Here is a 24,196-nt window from a genome sequence, read left to right as displayed (position 1 = left end):
GAGACGGCCGGGGCCGAATTAATGAGCTTCATGGATGCCTTCAAGGGGTACCATCAGATCATGATGCACCATGAAGATGAGAGCAAGACGGCCTTCGTAACCCCGGATGGGCTGTATTGTTACCGAGTGATGCCGTTCGGCCTACGGAACGCAGGAGCGACCTACCAGAGGATGGTCAACATGCTCTTTGCCGATCTATTGGGCCGAACGATGGAAGCTTACATCGATGACATGCTGGTCAAGAGTCGGGACCGATCCGACCACACTCGGGACCTCCGGGAGTGCTTCCAGATCATGAGGAAGTACCAGTTGCGGTTGAACCCGACCAAGTGCACATTCGCGGTTCAGACCGGCAAGTTCCTCGGTTATATGATGACCAAGAGGGGAATTGAGCCTAACCCGGCCAAAGTAAAAGCGATTCTGGACATGCAACCACCTTCCACCGTTCGGGAAGTCCAGCAATTGACCGGTCGGTTGGCAGCCCTCAGCCGGTTCCTCTCCAAGCTAGCCGAGCGCGCTTTGCCTTTTTTCAAGGTATTGCGGAAGGTTAATGGATTCGTCTGGGACGAAGAGTGTCGAGCGGCTTTTGATGAGCTGAAGGAATATCTCATGTCACCGATCGTGCTCTCGAAGCCCGAGCTCGGAGAAGAGCTAGACGTGTACCTCGCCGTCTCCGATCGTGCAGTAAGCGCAGTGTTGTGCCGAACCGATCCGGAAGGGGTCCAGCGACCGGTGTACTATGTAAGCCACGCGCTACATGGTCCCGAGCTCCGGTACTCCCGGCTAGAGAAGGTCGTCTACGCCTTATACATTGCCGCGAAGAAGTTGGCACCCTACTTCCAAGGTCGAGCAATTCGCGTGTTGACCGATCAGCCGATCGGGCCAGTCCTCCGAACTGCTTCATCATCGGGTCGCCTAGTCAAGTGGGCGTTAATGTTGACCCAGTACGCGATCGAATACCGACCGAGACCGGCTATTAAAGGTCAAGCTCTTGCTGATTTCTTGGTCGAGTGCACCACCCGGGATACCCGACCTCCCGAGGTTGCGGATCCCGAGGCCGAGTGGTGGTCGTTGGCTACTGATGGATCAAGTAGCAAGAAGGGAGCAGGAGGAGGAGTGGTGGTCACGAGCCCGGAAGGATTCAAAGTCTATTTTGCTCTTATGTACCAGTTCCACCCGACCAATAACGAAGCCGAGTACGAAGCATTTGTTAATGGCTTACAGTGCGCTCGGGACTTGGGGGCTGAGTACATCCGAGCTCAGACAGACTCCGCGCTCGTGGTCGGGCAAGTTCTCGGGGATTATGAAGTCAATGGAGAGCGTCTGCAGCTTTACCGAGATCTTGCCATGGAGAAGCTTGCTCAGTTCCGGGGGTATACCGTCCGACACATACCCCGATTGGATAATGCCGACGCAGATATTTTATCTAAATTGGCCCAAGATGCCCCGGAACACATGTCGAAGATAGCTCGGATTTTGGTGATCCCGAGACACAGCATTCATCGTCTACCGGTGAATCCAATCCAACCGGTAGAAGACAATTGGATCACCGATCTGAAGGAGTACCTCGAGCATGGTCGCCTCCCAGACGACCCACAGCGTGCTCGGAAGGCCAAGCTTAGAGCCCCAAGGTTCCAAGTTTTGGACGGTCGTCTCTACAGGCGATCGTATGGAGGCCCTTTGATGCGTTGCTTGACCGCATTTGAGGCCGATATAGTCATGAAGGAACTGCACTCGGGAATATGCTCTTCACATCAAGGAGGCCGATCCCTGGCCCGTCGTATCATGCTGATCGGGTACTATTGGCCGTCCCTCCAGCTGGACTGCGAAAAGTTAGCTCGGGAATGTGAGACGTGCCAACTGTTCGCCCGGATGCCTGGACGACCGGCAACCTTCTATCAGCCAGTCACGACCGCAATTCCTTTCGCTAGGTGGGGAGTAGACATATTGGGCCCCTTCCCTCAGCTTTCCGGTCGGAGAAAATTTGTGATCGTCGCCATCGATTACTTCTCCAAGTGGATAGAAGCCGAGCCTTTAGCCACGATCACCTCTCAGCAATGTGCTCGTTTCCTTTGGCGAAATGTGATTTCCCGCTTTGGTGTGCCCGTGCATCTCATCAGCGACAACGGCCGCCAATTCGTAAGCCAGTATTTCCAGAACTTTTTGGCCACGATCGGGACAACTCACGTTCGGTCGTCGGTTGCCTACCCGCGGGGAAACGGTCAAGTAGAGAACGCGAACCGGACGATTTTGGAAGGTCTGAAAAAGAAGTTACACTCGGCCGGTCGTAGTTGGGCCGATGAGTTGCCATATGTCTTATGGACTTATCGGACGACCCCGAGGGAAGCTACTTTGGAGACCCCTTTCGCCCTGGTTTATGGAGCTGAAGCCCGACTCCCGATCGAGGCTTGGATCCCGACCGATCGAGAGACAACCTACAATGCGGAGGAAAACGAACATGCGATGGCTGTGGATCTCGATGCGGTCGAGGAAAAACGAGAGCTAGCCGCTCGGCGCATGGCCGAGTACCAGAAGTGTGTTAAGAGTTCTAAAGACGTTCGGGTTCACCCTCGTTATTTTCAGGTTGGAGATTATGTTCTGCGACGAAGGGAGGCCAGTCAACCTTTGGAGGGCGGAAAGCTAGCTCAAAACTGGGAAGGGCCGTACATCATCAGCGCGATCATACGGCCGGGTACATACCGACTGGAGACGACAATTGGTCGGGTAATCGAGGGAACTTGGAATTCCGAGCACCTCGTTATGTTTAGGCATTAGGCCTATTTTCTGTAACTTTTGACGAAGTGGGGGCTTGACCTGCGAGTAGGTCCCGGTCGTCGGTTGTAATTAAGCTTTATGGTTGTAAATATTTGTTTAACCGCCTGCGAGCGGGAAGGTTTTAATGTATATACGATCGGCGATTGTTCGACCGCTTGCATGCGGCGGCCCGGTCGGTTATTTTCTTTACCTTCAGTGCACGCAGATCAATTTATCAAGCTACACCGACCGGGCGAATTTATCGACCGGTCAAATGCGCTCCACATCGGCGGACATCCGAGTCACGCCACCGGTCGGGGAAGCCAGGAGCACACAGCATAATTCCCCGATCTGATCACTTCTTGTCCACTATTGCACTCACTCGTGCCATGAGAGCACAATAGTGTGGGGGCTGGGATGAAGGAAGTATTTACAGGCCCGTCGTTCGGAAGTATCCCGACCGTAGAGGCTTACTTATTTTCAAGAATTTTGACAAGGGCCCGTCGTTCGGAAGTATCCCGACCGTAGAGGCTTACTTATTTTCAAGAATTTTGACAAGGCCTGGAGACCGGGTAAACCCGATCAGGTTGGCCAGTTTGATGTCGAAATCTCGGATGCACGATCGGGCCATAAGGCCATAAGGTCGGGCGTCGAACGGATCGAGTAGTGCGAGACCGGGCCAAAAGGCCATGAGGTCGAACATTAAGGGTCAACATGTGCATGACTAAAAGTAAAGGCAGCAGAAAGAAAGACGAACAATATAAGTTCAACAAAAACGAGTTCCATTAATCACAAAAGAGTGCCCGGTACAATTTCGGGACCGGGCTCCCGATCAGCGTTTTTACAAAAAGAGAAGCCTATTCTACTTCTTCAATTCCCGAGCTCCGGCAACTGCCTCCTTCCCGCTCGAAGTGGCCGCCGATGGTGCCCCAGGCTCGGTCGCCTTTTCCTTGGGAGCGAAGGGGGAGGGGCCGGGGTCGGCTAGATCCGGGGGTAAAGCCGACAGGACCAGCTGGAGATCCTCTCCTTCGAGAGCTTGCTCCAACCGGGTACGGGCTCGCTCCAGCATTTTGCGTTGCCCGGACTTGAACGCCCACCGGCCGAAGGAGACGATCAGGTCCTCTCCAACCTTAGTTCCCCGGGCCGCCGTGAGAAACGCCGAGCCCGACTCGCTGTCCTTGAAGACAGTCTGCACCAACTCGCTCGGAGTATCGAGCCGGGCCTTCAGCTCTCTCGCTTCCCCGATCGCCCGTTGGGCAACCTTCTCTGCGAGGGCTCGGTCTTCCTCGCTCTTTTTCAGGCCCTTCTGGGCCTTCTCCAGCTCGGCCTGGAGGTCCTTCACCTCCTGAAGACGCCGAGCAGCCATCTTCTTATGTCGGTCGGCTTCCTCGGCCAGCATTGCCCGGCCTTGGAGAAGTTGAGCGGCTCGGGAGATCTGCAATGGAAGGATGTCAGTCAGTTCGTTAAGAAGCACTGGGAAAATGTTTTAGAGGGGGAAAGGGCTTACCTCGGCCAGGTCGTGGCCGATCCGCTCAGCCACTTGTGTGGGGGTCATCCTCCCCAGATCTTCTGTGGCTCGCCCCGCATTCCCGATCCGGGCCAGTATGGACGTAGTGTCCCTTTCTCGCCCGACCGAAGGGCTCGGGCTGCGTTGTTCGCGGCGGCGTTTTATGCCGCCCACCTCGGACACGCCTCGGTCGGGGACCTTCTCCTTGCCCTGGGCGACTTCCACCCGGGTGATCAGGACGTCGGAGGGCTCGACGATAAAGCCCTCGCCCGTCGTCACGGTCGAGGTACCTAGTGGTCGGGCCGAGGGAATCTCCTTTTCCCCGGCGGGCTTCGCCTTCGCCTTCTTCTTGCCGCCAAGGGAGATCTTGGCGGGCGGGGGAAGGGGGGCATCTTCGTCACCAAACTCTGCCATAGCTGCAAACAAAGAAATCAAGTTAGTGTGATCGAGGCATAAAGTTAAGTCGGGAGGATTAGCTCGAGTTAAAACCTTTCTTCGTTCGCCTCGACGGTTTGGTGACCGTCACGCCCATCGGCACGGGCAGATATTTCTCCCGTAGTTCGTATGTAGGGGGCGGGAGCTTAGCCGCCTCAAGACTCTCGGCCGTTCGGAAGATTGTATACTCGTGCAGCTCGCTCGAGATCCGACTGACCGTCTCCTTGAGCGCTTGCGTCTCGTCCGGCACCACTTGTTTCCGAAAGTGGGTGCTCCAAGCGCGGTCAACCGGGAGAATCCAGGGGTCGTATTTGATGGAGAAAATCCTATTCTTCCACCCCTTGTTGTTCCCGGGCAGGCCTCTGATTGCGCACATGTCGGCTCGGGACTGTAGCATCAAGAACCCGCCCCCGTAGCTGCCCGGGAGAGCTTTGACCTGGTAGATGTAGTTGAACAACTCCATCGTACAGGCGGCCTCATGCCGAGCGCATATCTGCGGAAAGCAGGCTATGATCCGGTGCGCGTTGGGGCAAATCTGGGCCGGGAAGACCCGGTAGTAGGCCAAGAAAGCGTTCAGGAGGGGGGTGAAGGGAATGGCGATCTGGGCCATCAGGGAGTCGTAATGCAACCCGATCCATTTGCCCCGATGCCGATCGATGACATTCCCTAACTTCCGGCTCGTGTCGAATTCCACCCGACCTCCGAGCCTTTCAGCAATCCTAGCCGCTTCACCTTTGGTCAATCGGCTCATTTGTTGTTCGACATTCTCGCTGTTCAAGAATTCGAACTCCGTTGTGGCTGGTGCGCTCGGCCCAGCTGTGTTTTCCTCGGCCGGCTCGGGAGTATTTACCCGGATAGGCGTTTCCCTAACGCCTTCGAGCGGGGAGCCCTGTCTGCCTGATGAGGCTCCTTCTTCCTCTTCGCCGGAATTCCCCGATCCGCTTGAGCTGGAGCTCGATGACCCAGAGGAGCTTGACGCGTTGTCTTGTTCGGAAGCCCGCTCGGGGGCCGGCGCCGGTCGGTGGGTGACCTCGGGAGAGTAGGACATGATGTCCACCTCCTCGTCGCTGAGGTACTCGACCTCCTCGTCATAGTCCGCGATTGAGGCGTTCTGGCTGTCAGAATCCGTCATTTCGATCTACCTAAAGGTCGGTCGGGGTTAGTAAGGGACTTGAGACGTCCGGGACAGTTAGTTGGCCTATCAGTTCTACTTATAAATGAAAGCGCAAAGTAAAGGGAGGGGTTGAGAATTTACCGAATGAAGGAACTTTGCGGTTGAAAGCTTGAAGGTTTCCTTGCTCGACTGCCTTGTTAAGGTGCTCTGCTCGGGACTCTCTGAGGGTACCGACTGAAGCAAAAGAGTGAGGAAAGTTCAAATGGAGGCCTCAAGGGCCTATTTATAGGAGAGCATTTAGGCGGGAAACCAATCCGCTTGCGTGACACGACCCACACTGACTCCGAGGCCGGCAGTGGCCGACACGTGGCGAGGAGGGGAATGACAGCTGGCCGGTCGGTTTGGTGGCCGACGGTTGAGCTTCTTCATCCCGTCCCGTTTTTTCCCGGACGGTCAAAAAGGCCCGGGCTGGGGGGCTCTTGGTAGGGAATATCCCGACCGACATAGCTTCACCACGATCGAGATGCCTTTGTCCTTTTCTCTTTGTCTTTGCAGGTAGCAGGTCGGGCTCCTTGTGAAGAACCCGGTCGGGGTCCGACCGGGAGTTGCCCGAACGATGATGTCGACCACCGAGCGGTAGCCCTTTGGCGAGAGAGCTGATGGAGGACACGTGGCGGCTCTCTACATCGACAGGCAGGGCACCCGGGAGGATGACACGTGGTGGCTACGTAGAGGACATGCCGAACGGCTGGAATCCTGTCCCCGGCATAGCGGCTATAAATACCCACAGTAGCTACAGTGTAGGGGACTTTTGGACGATCGATAGGTTGTTGTTAGAGAATCCCGACCGCAGTCAGTCGGTACTCAGAGCAACCAAGTAGATTGTACTTAGGGCCTTTACCGTGATCAATAAAGACATTTACTTGCTTTAATTGGTCTCGAGTTACTTCATATTGCTTACGTATAATTAGCAGTATCAGTAAGTCTAGACATGTGCGTCGTAGACATAATACCATTAGACAACTTCTCACAACTGGTGTTGTCTCGATTGACTACGTAAAGTCAAAAGACAATATAGCGGATCCGCTAACCAAAGGGTTATGTAAAGTAGATGTGGAGAAGTTGAGACGAGGAATGGGTCTAAAGCCCTTGGTATAAAGTTCTATAGTGGACACCCAACCTAGCTGGCACCTAGGTTCAATGGGACAACTAAATTATGGAACGAAGCGTGTCACTATGGGGGTCTCGGATTCCCTACCACTCCTTGTTAGAAACAGTGGCTCCGCACAAGGTTAGCATGTTAAATGCTTTAGTGATTCGAATGTCGGTTGACATATGTGAGTATGCGGGATACTCGGGAAAGAATCACCTATGTGAGAGAGAAGTGAGGGTCGCTTCAAAGGAGAATTGACGGGCACAATTCTTCACAAACTCTTGCAGAACCAGGAATGGTGACCCACGACCAAAATGGGCACAATCATGAGAACAAAGCATAGTTGGGAGGTTCCTGTGTGAGATATGTCATCGTCTACACAAACGGCAGTCGGTTCAAAGACATCACGTTCTACCGTACAGTCAGTAGAGTAAATGTATCTTCACGAGGGAAGGTTCAAAGGGTGTGACCCTACCTATCCTATGTAGGGATCGACCGTTGAACACAGTTGTTTCCGTTTTTAAAACTACCCCGAAAATCAATTTTCATTCATGTGGGGGATTGTTGGAAAAATTAGCTTAAAATGGCATATTAAGTGGCTATTTTGTGGTACAATTATCAGTGGGGTCCACTTCCGATTTGGGTCGGGTCAAAGTGGATTTGGGTTCTTCGTAATGAGACGAAGAGATTGATATATTGTACGCTCAAAACGGATAATGGGTGAATGAGATATTGATTCTCAAAGTAGACCCGTTTGAGTTGGGAAATGAAGGGAACAAAGTGAGCTTTGTCCCACATTGGTTTGGAAAGTGGATTTGCCCCCCTTATATACAAGAGCTCTTTTGAAGCTTGTAGAATTGTATAGCATAGAGGCTCTCTCATGCGGGGGGGGGGGGGGGGGGGGGGGAGGGGTGCAAATCAAATTCCAACTAGAAGAGATCGGAACGGTTTGATTCAAGCCCGAGCTCACGTGCGCCAGCACGAATGTCGTCCAATAACATCCATTGGAGTTGAGAGGAGCACGAGCTCGCGTGCGCCGGCACGAATGTCGTCCAATAACATCCATTGGAGTTGAGGGGAGCACTAGTGCAGGATAGAAATTAGGGATTAGATTGAGTTTCTAGTTTGAAATTTACCTTACCAGAGTTCAACCTATTTGCCGTCTGGTTCGAAATTTACCTTACCAGAGTTCAATCTATTTGCTGGCTTAGAAAATGGTGCTGAAATTTCAGAAGTCATTGGAGTTGCTGTCGTGTTGTTTATCGGAGTCGTCTGATTACTGATGGGAGGTCAGGCAGCCGTGGTAGCCATGAGAGGAAGTCCTCAAGGAGCACCTAATAAGGCTCTGATACCATGTGAAAATTCAGAGTCACGGAGGAGAAAGAATAACAGAAGTAAAGGAGAGTTCAATCTATTTGCTGGCTTAGAAGATCGTGCTGAAATTTCAAAAGTCGTTGGAGTTGCCGTCGTGTTGTTGATCGGAGTCGTCTGATTACTGATTGGAGGTCAGGCAGCCGTGGTAGCCATGAGAGGAAGTCCTCAAGGAGCACATAATAAGGCTCTGATACCATGTGAAAATTCAGAGGCACAGAGGAGAAAGAATAACACTCTGATACCATGTGAAAATTCAAAGGCACAGAGGAGAAAGAATAACAGAAGTAAAGGAAGATATTTCTCATTAACCAACTGAAGAAGATTCTGAAGCTTTATTATATACACGGAGTATATTCAACAAGAAAGAGGAGGGAAAAATACAACCAAAAGGGTAACTGAATTAACTGAAAGGAAACTGAGAGAATAAAGGGATGGATGTCAAGTGTCAACCATCTACTTCTCCTAATACTTATATCTATGCATTTCGGATCCTTTAATTTGGTAGTCTCTCAAGCTATGAAGAGTAATCTCCTCATTAGTCAAGTATATTATCCAATGCACCGCCCCTGCCAGAATAATGACAATTTATATCGTGCACCAGGGCGCGAATTGCAAAGTGCGCCCTGGTGCAAAACGACGTCGTTTTTTGCACTTTTTTTTTTAAATTTCTGATTTTTTGTATTTGCTGTTAACTTGTTAAAAAAATCATGTTTTGAAAATGTACATAATTGTATAGTAAAATGTACATAATTGTATACTAAAATGTACATGATTATTGTATATGAGAATGTACATAAACTTTTAACTGTTAAAAAAATCGTTTGTTCAAAAATGTACATAATTGTATAAAAAAATGTACATAATTGTATACCAGAATGTACATAATTGTATAATATAATGTACATAATTATATAACATAATAAACATACACTGTGTCGCATCAACTTCCCACAATTTATCAAGACGACTTCGTTTTGAGAGGCGCGAGACGCATAGTGCTATGTGCACCGTGGTGCAGGGTATAACGATTGCAGAATAATGTCTACCTGCCAAAAAAGACATGGATTTTATGCCAGTATTTAAAACCTTTCAGTGTAAAATGCTCACCTTATTGGGGTTCCAAATTTCCTCCACCACCAATTCTTTTTTGAGCTATCTAGTACATTGTATATCTCACAAGTACAATTCGAAGGGAAATTATCATTAATGGATAACTTTTAACAAACTAAGTCACTAATTTCATCATTTTCCACATCAATACATTTAAATTATCATTAATGAATAACTTTTAACAAACTAAGTCACTAATTTCATCACTTTCCACATCAATACATTTTGCCAATTAGACGATAAGAATTACATGTCTTGGGACTTATATTCTATAAAAGGAATAAGGGTCAAATAGGGCACTTAAATGCACATCAAACTGTAATTAAATTATCAAACTCAAGAAAATTTAATTGGGCCTCTGAACAACACAAAATCATGCAATTAGATTCAAATATGACTTGTTTACCTGAAAGGACGATTACCGATTTTAAACTTAATTTTTTTAAAAAATAATTTAAATAAAATAATTAATTAATTATTAAAAAAAAATACTAAAACGCCGGCCGATTTCGTCTCTATAGGTCACTATCCATGGAGATTCGTCTCCATGGGTCACCGGCCATGGAGATGAAGGTCTTCATGGCTGGAGACCTTCGTCTCCAATCATGGAGACGAAGTCGGCCGGCGTTTCAATTTTTTTTTCTTTTTTAATTAATTATTTATTTTATTTAAAATTATTTTAAAAAAATTAATTTTAAATTTGGTAATTGTCTTTTTAGGTAAACAGGTTATATTTTGATCTAATTGTATGATTTTGTGTTGTTTGGGACTTAATTACATTTTTTTAAGTTCAACGATGTAATTGCAACTTGGTGTGCAATTGACTGGCTTATTTGACCTTTATTCCTTCTATAAAAGATCAATCTTCCATTACCCCTAAGTATCATTGTAACTAGTCACTTTACTGATAACTTAATAATTAAAAGTGGTAATTAATATAATACGTAGATTAAATTCATGTGCAATTATCTTATAATTCAAAAGCTTTTTTCTTTAAAAAAAAAAAAACGAAATCACTTGTATATTTATTTTGAATGCTATTGTCTTTCTCAATTTACTGAAGAACGCCTCCACTGAAGCTTGAACTCACAACCTCCCATATGGGAATCCAATCCGGGTGTTATTTGAGTACAAAATATTTGGCCACTTGTATATTTAATTTCATGGGTTACACTAGAACGTTTCACAGATCCTTTTCCGTAGACAGGTCATGTCAGGTAAGGTAAATATGCAAATATAATATTTATATTAGCTAATACTAAATCAAAAATAAAATGTTTTTTTTTTTTTTTTTGGTGAAAGAAATAACATGTTTATTACTTTTAAATATTATATTTTATCTTAACTCTATCTGTCTCATCGACAAAAATATATGAGATAATCTCATACAAGTTTTGCCAAATTTCATTTTAGTCCTTCACTAGAGACACTATATCAGGAGTTGAATTGACTCAGGGATGAACCTAGACGACATAGCATCTATCATCAGAATTCAGAAATTAACTTTTATGGCCCATTTGTCACCTTTGGGGAAAGATCAGTAGCGGTGGCAACCTGAGTATACGCCACCCGTTAAAGGGTCAGTCCCTAAATTAAAACTTGAAATCCCCCACGGCTACACTTGCTCCTCCAATTTAGCTAAAGCTAATATCTGGCCAGGCCTATAAAACCAAAACTCTATAATCTCAAACTTCGCATCATCTCAAATGGCGGGTTCTCATCAGCAAACCAAAATCTGTTTTCTCGTTTGCTTGCTGTTCTTCACCTCACTGTCTCCTATTTCTTGTGGAAAAGTTTCTTTGGATCTGTACTACGAATCCCTTTGCCCTTACAGTGCCAATTTCATCGTTAATTATTTAGCCAAGATCTATGAAAATGGGATCATCGATATTGTGGATCTAACTCTTTTTCCGTGGGGTAATGCTAAGCTTAAAGGAAACAACACCTTCGAATGCCAGGTTCTTCAGAACACTTTCTTTTCTCTTTCCTCCGAATTCCCCAATTTATCTTTCTTTTAGATACTCTCCGTTGACCCTTTGAAATTCTTGAATTGATTTGCTGTTTTGACTTTCAAGTTTTTAATTTGGTAGTTGTGTTATGCATATGTAATTATCATGACTAAATATGGATTTGTATAATAAGCTCATACTAACATAGAAAATGGTTGAATTTTCACTGTGATGGTTGCAGCATGGTGCGGCTGAATGTTTGTTGAACACTATAGAGGCTTGTGCAATTGATGCCTGGCCAGATTTGGTATGTTTTGGATTGATTACAAAGTGTTTGATTCATTTTTGGGAATTACCTTAGCCGGCAAAGGACTATAAGCTAAATCAGCCTAGATTGCCTGACCGACTCAAATCAAAAGAGTTGAGATTTGAACTCGTGACCTTGGTTACAAGTTTGTATCCTTTGTCATCTTGGTTGGAGTTATTCTCCTGTTTAATTCATTTTTGAATTACCTTAGCGGGCAAAGGACTATAAGATAAATCAGCCTAGGTTGCTTATAGCTGACCGACTCAAATCAAAAGATTTAAGATTTGAACTTGTGACCTTGGTTACAAGTTTGTATCCTTGGCCATCTTGGCTGGGGTTATTCCCTTGTTTGATTCATTTTTGGGTGACGAGGGAATTACCTTAGCTGGCAAAGGACTATAAGATAAATCAGCCTAGGTTGCCTATAGCTGACCGACTCAAATAAAAAGAGTTGAGATTTGAACTCGTGACCTTGGTTACAAGTTTATATCCTTAGCCATCTTGGCTGGGGTTATTCCCTTGTTTGATTCATTTGTATTGGCAGCAGATAGTATTACTACAAAATTAGAAAGGGAGAGTCTATATTGACCATTCTCTTTGCTGCTGTGCTTTTTAGTTTATCTAATTGAATTGAATATGTATATGCAGAAGGAACACTTTCCTTTTATATATTGTGTGGAAAGTCTTGTGGACAATGGAGAATACTCTAAGTGGGAAACATGCTATGAGAAATTGGGCAAGGATCCAAAGCAAATTTCTGATTGTTATGCCTCCGGGCGTGGTAAAGAGGTTAACTTTCTTCACTGATCTACTAGTTTTCTTTCCCCATTGTTACTTTTTCTATATGTATCTAATGATTAAATGCTACATTGTGTTGAGAGTTGATTACCATTTCTATATAGTTAAAGATCTCTTTGAAATCCTGGGTGGACATTTGTGATTTGCACTATGAAATTTAGGTTTCCGCAGTCTTGTTATTGCCCCCCATATCAACATCACAGCATATCGATGTGCACATCATTTGTTTCCCCCGAGTACAATGCTTACTTCTTTCATATAGTTTGTTCAATTATGAAACTATTTACATTGTAGAACCAATGTTGTAGAAAGCTCCTAGCCGGGCGCCTATCCGAGTCGTAGGCTGCCTAGTTGGACCGACTCGGATGCGTAGGCTGCCTAGTTGGCCTTCTAATGTCTGCCTAAGGGTAAAATCCCCCCGGCCTAGGGGTGCCTAGAGCCTAATCGGCCGCCCAGGCCAATTTTTGCAATAGTGTGTAGAACTCCTATGAATGGATGGGAATAGCTTGGGTATTCAGATTGAGTTATTAAAAAGTTTTACCGCACCATGAGCATACTTTTATGACTTGACCATTTATTCCCCATGTTTATATTGCAGCTTGAATTGAGCTATGCAGCACAAACAAATGCCCTCGAGCCCCCTCACGAGTATGTGCCGTGGGTAGTTGTGAACGGACAGCCCCTATATGAGGTCAGACTCCTTTCATTCCGACACTCAGTACTATGGATTTTTGGTCTGTTTCATCTTATAATCAACTATTGCCAATTCTCAGCTAAAAAAATCAGCTTACATTGATAACTAAATATAATAATGGTGTATCTCTCTTGGGTAAATATTTAACGGCTGCCCTCATTGCAGGACTATGAGAACTTCGTAAGCTATGTCTGCAAAGCATACGGAGGAAGAGACAAGGTTGCGACTTGCGGGAAACTACCTGGTGATGCCACTCAAGATGGGATGATCAGATTCATCAATCCGTTCCGATATACTAAGAGAATTACTCCCAAGTTATCAACCATGGGTTCAGTCGTAACGTCGTTGTTGAACCTTGCTAAACGAGTGGCAGTAGAGTAAGTTTAAGGTTGTTTTGTGTAGTTAATGTTTGTATGTTAAAGAAATGAAGCCATTAAGATGCTGTACAAGTCCTGAGATAATGTGTAAAAGTTATGTGTGCAGTGAGATAATAATGGAGCTCATATATATTATCATGTGCATTTCAACTCAAAAGACATTTTCTCCCCACGCTTATAGTCATAGAGGCATAGATCACCCCACTTACAATCCAGTCTATTAGATGGGTGGACAGAAATCTAAACTTAGGACAATTTCAGCTAAGTTATTTGGACAGTTACCTTGATAACAACAAGGTTTCATGTAGTAATCACAACTAAGTTGTTTGGACACCATAAGCTTGATAATCACAAAATTTCAAGTTTTATTTATTTATTTATTTATTTATTGTCAGCATGCAGGTTTTTTTATTCACTATTTCACTCAATGCATTTTTGAGTAGTAGTCGTGAGTTTTTTCATAAATTAAAAAAATTTAATCCATTATAGACGTTTAAGTATATGATTATCTAAAAGCATAATAAGTGTGAATGAAGGTTATATCCTTTATTTATATTTGTTTTTTCGTTACAGTTTTTGTATACATTATGCTATAAAAGTTGTACTATATAATATTTTGGACAAATATATCCTTACTGTTATAACTCTCAATATCTTTTTTACTATTGTTACAATGCACACGTATCAACCATATATTTTCTTATCTTCTTCAATAATAATAATAATAATAATAATAATAATAATAATAATAATATACACATTATATATTAGAGTGTTATATGTTAGTTATTTCATAAATATAAATATTATATTAAATTTATTAAAATGTTTTACATTATGATTATTATTATTATTATTTAAAATAATTTAAATATTTAAAATTTAAATTTATCTAAAATTTTAATATAAAGTATTAATATTGGGCACTGAAATTTGCGCATTCCGCATAGAAAATACTAGTTAATAAGATAAAAGATGTTTTTTCTTTTGGGAAAGATTCGAACTTCTCAAAAAATAAAAAAATCAGATCATTAAAATATACACTAACTAACAATAACTTTTTATTTTATTTTTAAAATTGACAGAAAATTAGAAATTCCTTATCTATGAAAGGACGTGTGATTGTGAGGCTCTTTAAGCTATTCTAATAAAGATAAGATATTAACTTGTAGAGGAATTGCATAACATATATTAAGGAGTTGGTTAGTAGTCGCTTTCTCATAGGTTAACGTAGCTGTTGCCCCTAAAACCCGGTGTGAAAAAACATATTTGATTCAACAAAAACCGGAATGTGAAATACCGGAGTATAAGATTCAGAAAATGATATCACCCATTTGCCTTCAAATTGTTTGGTCACTGCCTACACCGACTACATATATGCTTTGTAATTCAAAAGTGATTCAGTTGTAAATTGTTAGGCGTTGGTTTGATATAAGAAAATATAATTGCGCTTTACTATTAGGTATAAATTTTAGTAGAGTGTTAAGCGTTTAATTCTGAAATAATGAAAGTTATAGACTAACTATTGTAGTCTATTAAAGTAAAAATAAATACGGAGTATATAATAGACTATGGAGTCCACCTTACGGACTGAGCTTGACAAGTTAAATACATTTTCTTTGAATTTCAAAAATACTATACAAACATCATCATCAAGTAGTGAATTAGAAAGACAACATGAATTCAAATATTCAATTACTAAACGAAATTTCGGTCAATTTAACTCTAAAAAACAGGTGAAATCGAGAGAGATATATTCAAGCAAAACTTAACTATTTTTATTTATATATTAACTACCAAAATTTAGACTAAACAACACTAACCATTCATAAGGAGAACAAACAATGTAACCTAACAACAGTTACCTAGCTAGACCTCATATGTCAAAAATACCTTAATTTCAAAGGAAAATATTACATGTACTTCTATTTTTTTACTCCCAATTTGTACTCCTTCTCACAAATTCTTGATGTTGACACATTTCTTGAAGTCTACATGATGAAAATATTCAATCTTTGTTTGTTATGTCATGGAGTACAAATAAGGGAGTAGAATTTGAAAGTACATGTAGTAGAACTCAATTTCAAAATAGGTTACACCCAATAGGAAAGAATTGAATCTTATACCAATTGTTCCCACTTCCCAAGTAAGGATAACTATTAACTCGTGTTTTGAAATGAGTGATATTTTGAAAGTATTTGACTTTTTTCCCCATTTTGTAGGCTTAAATCCAAGCATGTGCTCTATTTCAATTAAAAGTTTTGATATCAAATTGAAGTATGTGTTCCATCTCAACTAAAAGTTTAAGCTGATAGTTGGATTGTACATCAATAGTTATATGTTCAACAAATCTCTCCCCATTTCCTGTCCTATTTTCTCTTTTGAATTTTACTATATTAACTCCCAAATTTTATATTTTAAATTTTACTCACATTGACAGACATTGATAAGTTACTTTTTGTCATGTAGACTCTAATACAAATGTCTACATTCAAATTTTGTGTGTAGAACACGGGAAGTAAAAGTTGAGAGTAAAAAATGAAAATACATATTGTATTTTTTTTTTTTTTACAATTTTTCTGTTCAGAGTTTTACTATATGTATTCCCAAATCTTATTCCAACAATTTTACTCATTATGTGACGAAATCTGATAAGCTATTTTTTTCATGTAACTCTCAATACAAGTATCTACATCAAAATTTTATGTGTGAGTGAAAGTTTGAGAATTTAAAGTGAACGTACGCATAATAATTTTCCTCTTTCCATTTTGTGGGTCATACATACTCTTTTACACTCTTACACACCTATTATTTTATACCGCTAAAGCTACCGGCCAGAAGATCGGCAGCAGCGCCGCCACCAAGACTACACCACAACCTCATCCCCACCGCTAACGCTAGTCGCAGAAGACCTTTTCCGCTTCTTTTTATCGTAAGTTATTCCTCTAGCCTTGGCTTGGGTTTCTCTTACCTCCCTAAGATATACCGTCACGCCTCTCGCCGCAAACGGGTTGGACTCCGGCGCCCCACCGTGCTCTTCGTACGCCGCTCTGAGCCGTCCGACGAGGGCGTCCAAGCTGCCCCAAGCCTGTTTCAAAGGGCACATACACACAGCCGAAGGGTTGGGGTGCCCAAAATAAGGGCACCCATTCCCGTGCACCTTCGTCTTCCCGAACTGGTCTAGGTACTTGAGGAACTCAAGCACGTGAGCTCCGCCGCACCGGGGAAGGGTTAGCGGCGGCTTCTGGTTCCTCTGCAGGTACTGTAAGAAAGTGTTCCAGTCTCGCCGCTTCTGCGACTCGTACCGGCTTAAAGGCGGCGCTGCAGGGGATGACGACGACGACGACGGAGCGTCTACGGCGCCGTTCAGATCTGGTGCTCCTGGTGAAGACGCGGACGCCATTGAATTCATGTCAGCTCAGCTCAATTTTCACAGGATGAGTAGAGTAGTAGTACGTGTTGGAGGGTGAGAGTTAAAGATGAGATGCGACGTTAAAGAGACGACATAGAAGTATCGGAATGCATGAGACTAACTGCACAACAATAAGGAGTGGCACAATAATATCATCATAATTGATATTGAAAATTCTACGCCTTGACCAGATCGAGATAAGGTTAAGGTTGTCTTTATATAGGTAAGTTTCACACTTCTATGAGACCGTGGAGCGTTATGCTCTGCGCTCCTACGGAATTGGATTCATAATTTTTAAACTGTAAATTCATAATTTTTATACTGTATAGTTATCAGATCATGAACATATAATTCAGTGATTTGTGAATACATGTTAGTTATATTAAATATAATATATATTATATATAATATATCTATGTATTTATATATAATAATATATAAATAGGAAGAGAGAGAGGAAGATTAGAATGAATAATGTTTATTCACTGAGATATTTTAACAACTGAAAGTACACCACATATTTATACTAAGAGAAAGCTAATAAATAGGAAGCTAATGCTCCATGTACTACTCCTATAATCTAGGCATGTTCCACATTAACATACATGACTCACCTTTTTTTTTTATTAAATTCTTTGACTTGGTTTAATTACTAATAATAATAGTAATAATAATAATAATAATAATAATAATAATAATAATATTATTATTATTATTATTATTATTATTATTATTATTATAACATTGCCTCCTTTAAACCAAGTTGGATGTATTGGTCATCCCAATATCTCCTTCTTCAACTTGAAAAATGTTTCCGTCTTCAAGTTGGATATACTGACTTGTATTTCGTTTTGTAAACCCACTTTACTCCAATTGGCTTCTTCACAGGAGGTAAATTTGTTAACTCCCAGGTACCATTCTTTTCAATGACACGTATCTCCTCATCCATCGCCTTAAGCCAATGAGTTTCTATAGCAGCCTCCTCAAAAGTTAAAGGATCACAATCTGCAAAGAGAGCAAATTGAATAATCTCTTCATCAGACAGGTTATTATCATGACCCAAAATATAATCTTGCAAGCGAGCTGGTAAATGGCGCTCGCGCTGAGATCGTCGAATTGACGATTCTGGCTGTGAAGGAGATTGGACATTATCTGGAATGGGTTGCTCTTCAACAATATTTTCAACAGCAGGAATAACAACTAAACTTTCATCTTTAGCTAACCAATCCCAGGCACCATATTCATCAAAAGTGACATCACGACTTATAACAACCTTTTTAGTTTCAGGATTGTATAGTTTATAAGCCTTTGAAGCGTCACTATAACCAATGAATATGCACTTCTCACCTTTATCATCCAATTTCTTTCTCAATGGATCTGGCACATGTGCATATGCCAAACATCCAAAAACCTTAAGATTTCTTATATAGGGTTTCTTCCCACTCCAAGCTTCCTCAGGTGTCATATCACGGACACTCTTAGTTGGACATCTATTCAACACATAGACAGCACAAGCAACAGCTTCTGCCCAAAAAGGTTTAGGCAGATTCTTGGATTTCAACATGCACCTCACCATATCCACGATAGATCTATTCTTCCTCTCAGCCACTCCGTTTTGTTGTGGAGTGTATCTAGCTGTCATCTGATGTTGAATACCCTTCTTCTTCAGAAAATCATCACAGGCAGTATATTCTGTACCTCTATCAGTTCTCAAGATTTTAATCTCATAACCACTTTGCTTTTCAACAAAAGCCTTAAATTGTTTGAAAACATCACATGCTTCAGATTTTTGCTTCAGAAAGTAAACTCATGTTTTCCTACTGAAATCATCAATGAAAGTAATAAATTACTTACAACCTCCATGTGAGGTAACCTCCAACGAACACAGGTCTGAGTGAACAATCTCCAACTGTTTTGTAGCTCTCCTTGACTTGCCCACGGGAAAGGGATCTCTATGCTTCTTCCCAATCACACAAATCTCACAGATACGATTAGGGACATTCACAACAGGTAAATCAGAAACAAGTTCCTTTCTCGCAAGATAGTTTAATCCAAAGAAATGAAAATGCCCAAACCACATATGCCATAACCAATTATCATCACAAACTTCAGAATTAAAGCAATCAAGGAGAGTATGCTTAATTTTCAAAGGAAATAGTCGATTTTGGGACATATTTACCTTTGCAATCAAAACTTCTTTAACATCTTCAATGGTACAACACCCCTGAGCAATATGTATCTTATATCCTTTTTTCTGACAGCTAACCCATACTCAACAAATTTTGGTCTAGTTCAGGAACATAGAACACATCGGATATAAAATTTTGAGTACCATCCTTCAACTGAATAGAGATTTTACCTTTTCCCAAAATTGGCACCTTTGACTTATTGCCAAATGTCACTTCAGACTGGACTGATTCATCTAGTTCAGAAAACAATTCTTTCTTCCCACACATATGGTTACTACACCCAGTATCCAAGAACCATATGTTTTTATCTGCAGAAAAACTATCACTGGCCAAAAGTAAGGTTTCAGAATTCTCACCAGACTTTTCAGCAGTATTTTCAGCAATGTTTGCTTGATTTCCACGATTGTTGTCCTCATTATACCAACAATCTGCAATCTTGTGCCCATACTTGCCACAATTGTAGCAATGAAATGAAAATTTACCTTGTTTGGTATTACCTCCACCTCTTCCTTGGTTGGAGTTACCACGACCTCTTCCACTAGAACCTCCTCTTCCTCTTCCACGACCTCTACCAGATCCTCCACCTCTTTGATTAGTGCCAGTCACATCAAGGGTGACTTGGTTCTTCAAAGCTTCTTCTGCTAGTGGTTCCGATTTTGACGCAATCCTGTCAATATGACTTTCTACCATACCTTTCAGCTCTGCAATTGATAAGAGCTCAGTTTTGTGTGACTCTGTGATCGAAGCCACCACATGGTCATACTTCATCGGCATAGTTCGAAGAACTTTTTCAACCACTGCACCATCTTCAATTGTATCTCCGTATAACCTCATCTTATTCACCATATCAATAAGACGAGTGAAATACATATCTACTGTTTCTGTAGAGGTCATCTCACAATTATCGTACAACCTTCTCAACGACTGCAACTTAGACTTCTGCGCCCGATCGACTCCTTTGTGTGACACCTTTAAGATGTCCCAAGCTTGTTTTGCTGTTTGAGCACGAGCTAATTGCCCAAAAATGGAATAATGAACACCTTGGTGAATCTGACCCAAGGCCAATTTATCTCGCCGTATAGTGGCTGCATCAGCTCCTTCGGGTAGACCGGGATCAACAAAGCTCCAAAGATTTTGAGCTTGCAAATGTGTGGACATCATAATTTGCCAATAATTGTAATCGAGTTTCCCGTCCAATTTGGGACCCGACCATACAATATTGAAATTTGTTGCCATATTTCACTACGGGAAATATTTCGGGGTTGAAAGGTTGAATTGACTGACTTTGATACCAAATGTTAGATATATTAAATATAATATATATTATATATAATATATCTATGTATTTATATATAATAATATATAAATAGGAAGAGAGAGAGAGGAAGATTAGAATGAATAATGTTTATTCACTGGGATATTTTAACAACTGAAAATACACCACATATTTATACTAAGAGAAAGCTAATAAATAGGAAGCTAATGCTCCATGTACTACTCCTATAATCTAGGCATGTTCCACATTAACATACATGACTCACCCATGTTTTTTTTTATTAAATTCTTTGACTTGGTTTAATTACTACTAATAATAATAATAATAATAATATTATTATTATTATTATAACAATACATAATTCAATAATTGGGAATATAAACATTGAAAATTATGATCATAGAGTTCAAATTATGAACATATAGTTCATTCGATATTTATACACTCAAATATGTGAAAATGTTATTTAATTTTATTTTATATACACTATAGTTTCATTAAAACACAACTATATGATCATTTCGATATAACTACAGCTTCATTGCACAATATACACTCAAATATGTGAAATGTTATTCAGTTTCATTTTATATACACTGCAGTTTCATTTCACCACAACTATAGTATTATTTTGATATAACTGCATTTTCATGTGATAATATATAAAATAATACGTGAGGCAGTATCGGTTTAGATACATTGTAGTGTCAATTTAGATACACTGTAGTTTCAGTTGGTAATTAACACACCAAAAAATGCGTGCTCCGTTAACACTTAACAGTAGTAGCATGCCGTTTCTTTACTTAAAGAAACAACGTCGTTTTGACGTGCACCGCGGTCCATGATATAACGACTGGTATAGGATGATACCAATACTTATTGCATGGACCGTGGTCCACGCAGTTGTGAGGACTACGGCCCAAAAACGACGTCATTTAGCTTAATTTTATTTTTTCGCGCGTTGAGCTGCAACATATATTTTTATAACTCATAATGTACATTATTCTAAAACATAATGTATATTATTCTAAAGCATAATGTACATTATTTTACATAATGTACATTATTTTACATAATGTACATTATTCTAACACGTAATGTACATTATTCTAACACATAATGTAGATTATTTTTACTCATAATATTCACGACGATGTTTTGGACCGTGGTCTACACAATAATTTTCCAAAATAGACCGAGTTGAGCCTAACTTTAGAAAATTAGACTTGCACATGTTATGAAAATCTAACGCCTGTACTTGAGTCTATATATAGGCTTTTTGTTATGCTCAAGCCTGAGCCTACAATTGATTTGGCCTGACTTGAATCATTTTTAAAAGTTTGTTTAATATGTAGGTTTAAAGTAAGTTTTATTGAGGAACGTTATGCTGTGGAATCGTGTCCACCTTGTAAGGTGGGCACAGTCCTATATCCATAATTTCTATACTGTAGATTCATAAAATTTATACTTTAGATTCATAATTTTTAAACCGTAGATTCATAATTTAAATACAGTAGATTCATAATTTCTATACAATATATTCATAATTTCTATACTGCAGATTCATAATATCTGTACTGTAGATTCATAATTTATGTACTGTAGATTCATAATTTATAAACTGTATAGTTATCAAATTATGAACATATAGTTCTGTGATTTGTGAAAACATAATTCAACAATTGGGAATATGAACAACGAAAATTATGAACATATAGCTCTATAATTATGAATCTACATTATATAAATTATGAATATGGAACCGTGCCCCACCTTGCAAGGTGGGCACGTTTCCACAACATAATTTGCCTTTATTTGAGCCTATTTATAGCCTACATAATATTAAATCTTTTTTAAAAACTTTAATAAGTATTTCTAAATAGTTTAAAAAATATATCTAATACAACATTAATATATAACTACATAAGTATATCACCACAATTCAAACATAATAGCATTAAAACATAAAATAAAATAAAACAAGTCACGACTTCAACATGATCGTTAACTTGTTTAGGAATAAATTCAATTGTATTATTGTTTATCATCCTATATAATTTCATAAATAGTTAACATTCAACTCACATAATTAAGTCGCGACACTTCATTAAATAAAATAACAATAAGAATAATTAATAAACAATTAAACATTAAGAACACTTATAGCAGAATTATCAACAATGTTTATAGTTGAATCAGAATTTGGAATGAGATTTTGGAGGTAGAGGATTAGGGTTTGGTAATTATATATATAAATAGGCCAGACCTATAGGCTTGAAGGTCGGGCCTGGTATATATATGTCTGGTTTATTTAGTTTAATAGGCTTTGAAAATAGACATAATCGTAGCATTTTTACTAAACAAGTCAGGCCGGCAAATTATACTGTGGACCGGTGTCCACAATGCATTGTGGTCCAGGCATCAAATATGCACTGCAGTTTCATTTCAACACAACTACAGTATCATTTTGATATAATTATAGTTTCGCTGGACAATATACACTCAAATATGTGAAATTGTTATTCAGTTTCATTTTCTATATAACGCAGTTTCATTTCAGCACAACTATAGTTTTACTTCAATTCAATTGCAGTTTCATTTGATAATATAATAAAAATAATACGTGAGTTAGTGTTAGTTTAATAGTGTCTGCAATTTTGGACCATGGTCCACAAAGCTTTGTGGACCGCAGTCCACAGTATAATTGTTGAGTCAGGCCTAGCTAGGCCTTAATTAGGCCATGCCACATGCCTCTACAAAGGGGCCTAGCCTATTCCCATCCTCACTTCTCGAGTTGTTATACCATGGACCAGGACAGTTCCACCTTGCAAGGTAGACCGTAGTCCTAAAAGACGTATAGATTGTGTATTTTTAGTATTAAAATAGTGACCTTCTAGAATATAAATTGTGTACATAACAATTGTAGAAGGGGATGTAAATACAATACAGGGTCACTAAATCCTAATTTATTAATATTGTGTGACTGCAGTATTTGAAAGAAACTTGTGAATACAAAACAAGGTAATCAATTACATATACGTTAACATTATGTGTTCATAGTATAGAAATTGTGAATTTTAAAAAGGTAAATTGTGAACATTTAGTATATAAATTGTGAACATTTTGGACTCGAGTCCACATCGTAAGATGGACCCGTGTCGACAGAATAATTTGTGTTACTTCTCATAATCAAATAACTCATTCTCACCAGGATTATGTGGTCTAATGGTACCCGGGTTGGACTTCCATTTGGAAGATTACGAGTTCAAGCCTCAGTGGAGGCGTTATTGGTTCTTTGCGTTTTAATAGGTTGAGAAAGTATATGAACAGATACTATAATGTAATAGAGCCAGTAACTTCCAAAAAAAAAAATAACTCATTCTCGTATTTCCTTATTAGCCTTGCATCTCATAATAAAAAGCAGAAGGGTCAAATAGACCTATGTACTAACATTGATTGTTCATCTAGTATCATGAATGTGGTCTATCTAAACCATTATACTCTATTTTTCATCTAACATTTTTAGCAAGTTTCTAACAAGTAACCCATCTAAACCATTATACTCTCAATTATTTTTCATCTAACATTTTTAGCAAGTTTCTAACAAGTAACCCATCTAATTTGCTTACATTTTTAGCAAGTTTCTAACAAGTAACCCATCTAAACCATTATACTCTCAATTATTTTTCATCTAACATTTTTAGCAAGTTTCTAACAAGTAACCCATCTAATTTGCTTACATGGAAA

The 24,196-nt window shown here is 40.7% G+C and overlaps 3 protein-coding genes across 3 annotated transcripts; 1 reads left to right on the top strand and 2 right to left on the bottom strand.

The window, feature by feature from the left end:
* Positions 1 to 3,616: 3,616 nt before the first annotated feature.
* LOC109182664 lies at positions 3,617 to 5,828 on the bottom strand. The gene is made up of 3 exons (XM_019332814.1): positions 5,396 to 5,828; positions 4,262 to 4,677; positions 3,617 to 4,189 (listed from the first exon to the last, which is right to left on the bottom strand). The coding sequence occupies exons 1-3, from the start codon at positions 5,826 to 5,828 to the stop codon at positions 3,617 to 3,619; spliced, it is 1,422 nt and encodes a 473-aa protein (XP_019188359.1).
* A 5,095-nt stretch (positions 5,829 to 10,923) lies between these two features.
* On the top strand, positions 10,924 to 13,729 carry LOC109182925 (gamma-interferon-inducible lysosomal thiol reductase). Its single transcript, XM_019333183.1, has 5 exons — positions 10,924 to 11,405; positions 11,638 to 11,703; positions 12,352 to 12,492; positions 13,100 to 13,192; positions 13,361 to 13,729. Exons 1-5 carry the CDS (start codon positions 11,154 to 11,156, stop codon positions 13,574 to 13,576), a joined length of 768 nt encoding a protein of 255 aa, XP_019188728.1. The 5' UTR covers positions 10,924 to 11,153; the 3' UTR covers positions 13,577 to 13,729.
* Positions 13,730 to 16,317: 2,588 nt separating this feature from the next.
* LOC109182926 (protein LIGHT-DEPENDENT SHORT HYPOCOTYLS 6-like) lies at positions 16,318 to 17,176 on the bottom strand. The gene has a single exon (XM_019333184.1). The coding sequence runs from the start codon at positions 16,982 to 16,984 to the stop codon at positions 16,439 to 16,441; it is 546 nt and encodes a 181-aa protein (XP_019188729.1). The 5' UTR covers positions 16,985 to 17,176; the 3' UTR covers positions 16,318 to 16,438.
* Positions 17,177 to 24,196: the final 7,020 nt, after the last annotated feature.

The sequence above is a fragment of the Ipomoea nil genome, unplaced genomic scaffold (assembly GCF_001879475.1).
Source record: "Ipomoea nil cultivar Tokyo-kokei standard unplaced genomic scaffold, Asagao_1.1 scaffold1074, whole genome shotgun sequence".
Taxonomy (NCBI): domain Eukaryota; kingdom Viridiplantae; phylum Streptophyta; class Magnoliopsida; order Solanales; family Convolvulaceae; genus Ipomoea; species Ipomoea nil.
Note: the sequence above shows the minus strand (reverse complement) of the source record. Positions and strands in the feature narration are given on the sequence as shown.

Bases quoted from the DNA above. Each gene is read 5' to 3' on its own strand.
- LOC109182925 (XM_019333183.1), top strand. From the start codon at position 11,154: ATGGCGGGTTCTCATCAGCAAACCAAAATCTGTTTTCTCGTTTGCTTG. The intron at 11,704-12,351 runs GTATGTTTTGGA...ATGTATATGCAG, and splicing joins TTGATGCCTGGCCAGATTTG to AAGGAACACTTTCCTTTTAT. The intron at 13,193-13,360 runs GTCAGACTCCTT...CCCTCATTGCAG, and splicing joins ACGGACAGCCCCTATATGAG to GACTATGAGAACTTCGTAAG.
- LOC109182926 (XM_019333184.1), bottom strand. From the start codon at position 16,984: ATGAATTCAATGGCGTCCGCGTCTTCACCAGGAGCACCAGATCTGAAC.
- LOC109182664 (XM_019332814.1), bottom strand. From the start codon at position 5,828: ATGACGGATTCTGACAGCCAGAACGCCTCAATCGCGGACTATGACGAG. The intron at 4,678-5,395 runs GTCGGGTGGAAT...CTTTGTTTGCAG, and splicing joins GATTGCTGAAAGGCTCGGAG to CTATGGCAGAGTTTGGTGAC. The intron at 4,190-4,261 runs GTAAGCCCTTTC...CTTCCATTGCAG, and splicing joins TCGGCCACGACCTGGCCGAG to ATCTCCCGAGCCGCTCAACT.